We start from the raw sequence: 2,060 nt of genomic DNA, 5'->3' as shown, positions 1-2,060 counted from the left end.
AAAATACCGTTGTACTCTCACGCTACTAAACAAAACTTGACTGATTGCAAGTATGGGATGGGGAATGAAGAAGGTGAGCCTTGTTCTGGAAAGCACAGAAGTACCCAGATACTAATGGGTAGTGTCAGAAGAACAGTAGCCAATTTAAGGGCCCCCAGTCATCACATTTGGGACACTTTGAGCATCAAAAAGAATGGGATGGATTAAAACACATTGAGATTAGAGAGCGGGACGTTCTGCTTGCGAGCGGGAACGGCTTAGTCGTGCACGGAGAAAGAATGATTTAAAAATGGGTGATGTTGAGAAGGGCAAGAAGATTTTTGTTCAGAAGTGTGCCCAGTGCCATACTGTGGAAAAGGGAGGCAAGCACAAGACTGGGCCAAGTCTCCATGGTCTGTTTGGGCGAAAGACAGGTCAGGCTGTCGGATTCTCTTACACAGATGCCAACAAGAACAAAGGCATCACCTGGGGAGAGGAGACGCTGATGGAGTATTTGGAGAATCCCAAGAAGTACATCCCTGGAACAAAAATGATCTTCGCTGGCATTAAGAAGAAGGGAGAAAGGGCAGACTTGATAGCTTATCTCAAAAAAGCTACTAATGAGTAATAGTTGGCCACTGCCTTATTTATTATGAAACAAATGTCTCATGACTTTTTATGTGTACCGTATTTAAATTGATCTCATACACTAGAATTCAGGTCATGAATAGCTGATGTAATATTTCTGTCCTGATTTAAATAAGATTGGCTTGTGGCTAAATGAATATGTCAGCTTTTTAAATTTTGATAGTAATTCTGGTTCAGCAAGTACTATCACTGTTTTCCCCTTCTAAAGAGATGATGAAACTTGAATAAGGAATGTTAAACTTTTCAGGGATATGGTGAATGCCTTCTCAAACCCTATAGGAGATTGGTTTTATATTTAGATTTCTATAACTGGTTATATTAATATATTTAAATATTGAGAAGCTCCCTTCACTGTCTCATAGACCAGCAAGATTCACCTGTGTTTCAAGTTGTGTTCATTCAGCGGTTAAGGCAAGGGCTGAAGATACACTGACAGTGTCCACTTTATCTTTTTGGTCTTAAATATGCCAATTTAATTAAAATTCTCCATCTAAAAAAACAAAAAACAAAAAACAAAAAAACCACATTGAATATAAAAATCTATAATATTCAATACTCATTCATAATACTCAAAAAATAAAATATTCTAGGTCACTTTAAAATTCAAGAGTGGCTCAGATACTGCTGAGGCAGTTTCTCTGGCTGGGATCCACAGCTGTGCCTCAAATCAGAACACTCTGACCTTGCCTTAACCTTGGACCGTGACTCCAGCTAGCCCTCACCTGTACCTGGAACAACTGGTAAAGCTGATGGGAACTGAAACTAGACATTTCCCCCTTCCACCCCAAATCACTTAGCTTTCATCAAAATGGATAATGTACAGAAACATAACATCTGATTTTAAAGTAAAATTGGCAGCATCTTCCAGAACTTCCCTTGTCCTACACAATTCTTGTCACTCTTTAAAAAAATCAAAGAAAAAAATCTGTTTCAGATTCCAGTTAACAAATATACTTGACTAGTAAATATTCTTCTTGTGCTTCTGCCACCCTCCCACTTATTTTTCTAAAGTTTGCGTCTGTAGCATTTCAAGTATCAGTTTTTTCTTTAACATTAATGAGAACTGGACTAATTTCCTTTTTATGAACAACAACAACCAAAAACACCAAGCAAAATTATACTCCAGAACTTACAGAAAACATACATCTGTTCATTAAAGTTCACATGATCTAGATAATTTTTTTCCTTTTCACACATTAACATAGTCATCCATGCTGCAGAAGTCATACTAAATGAAACGGTAAAACATCACAAGGATGAAGGAAACAATCTTCGTAAAAATATATGCAAGAAGACAGAATTCAAAAAGGGACATTTAATATCCATATTTTTTTTTTGCAGAAAATACGTATGTCAGTTAAGACTCCTGAAACAGGTTCTGTTTGAATCTTGACAGAATCTTAATTCTCCTCTATCTTTACCAACAATGTGAG

The 2,060-nt window shown here is 37.0% G+C and overlaps 1 protein-coding gene across 1 annotated transcript; it reads left to right on the top strand.

The window, feature by feature from the left end:
• The first annotated feature begins 220 nt into the window (after positions 1 to 220).
• LOC102986675 (cytochrome c-like) lies at positions 221 to 1,074 on the top strand. The gene has a single exon (XM_007117944.3). It carries the CDS (start codon positions 290 to 292, stop codon positions 605 to 607), a length of 318 nt encoding a protein of 105 aa, XP_007118006.1. The 5' UTR covers positions 221 to 289; the 3' UTR covers positions 608 to 1,074.
• Positions 1,075 to 2,060: the final 986 nt, after the last annotated feature.

The sequence above is a fragment of the Physeter macrocephalus genome, chromosome 13 (assembly GCF_002837175.3).
Source record: "Physeter macrocephalus isolate SW-GA chromosome 13, ASM283717v5, whole genome shotgun sequence".
In the NCBI taxonomy this organism is placed as follows: domain Eukaryota; kingdom Metazoa; phylum Chordata; class Mammalia; order Artiodactyla; family Physeteridae; genus Physeter; species Physeter macrocephalus.
This window is presented reverse-complemented; position numbering and strand designations above follow the sequence as displayed.

Bases quoted from the DNA above. Each gene is read 5' to 3' on its own strand.
- LOC102986675 (XM_007117944.3), top strand. From the start codon at position 290: ATGGGTGATGTTGAGAAGGGCAAGAAGATTTTTGTTCAGAAGTGTGCC.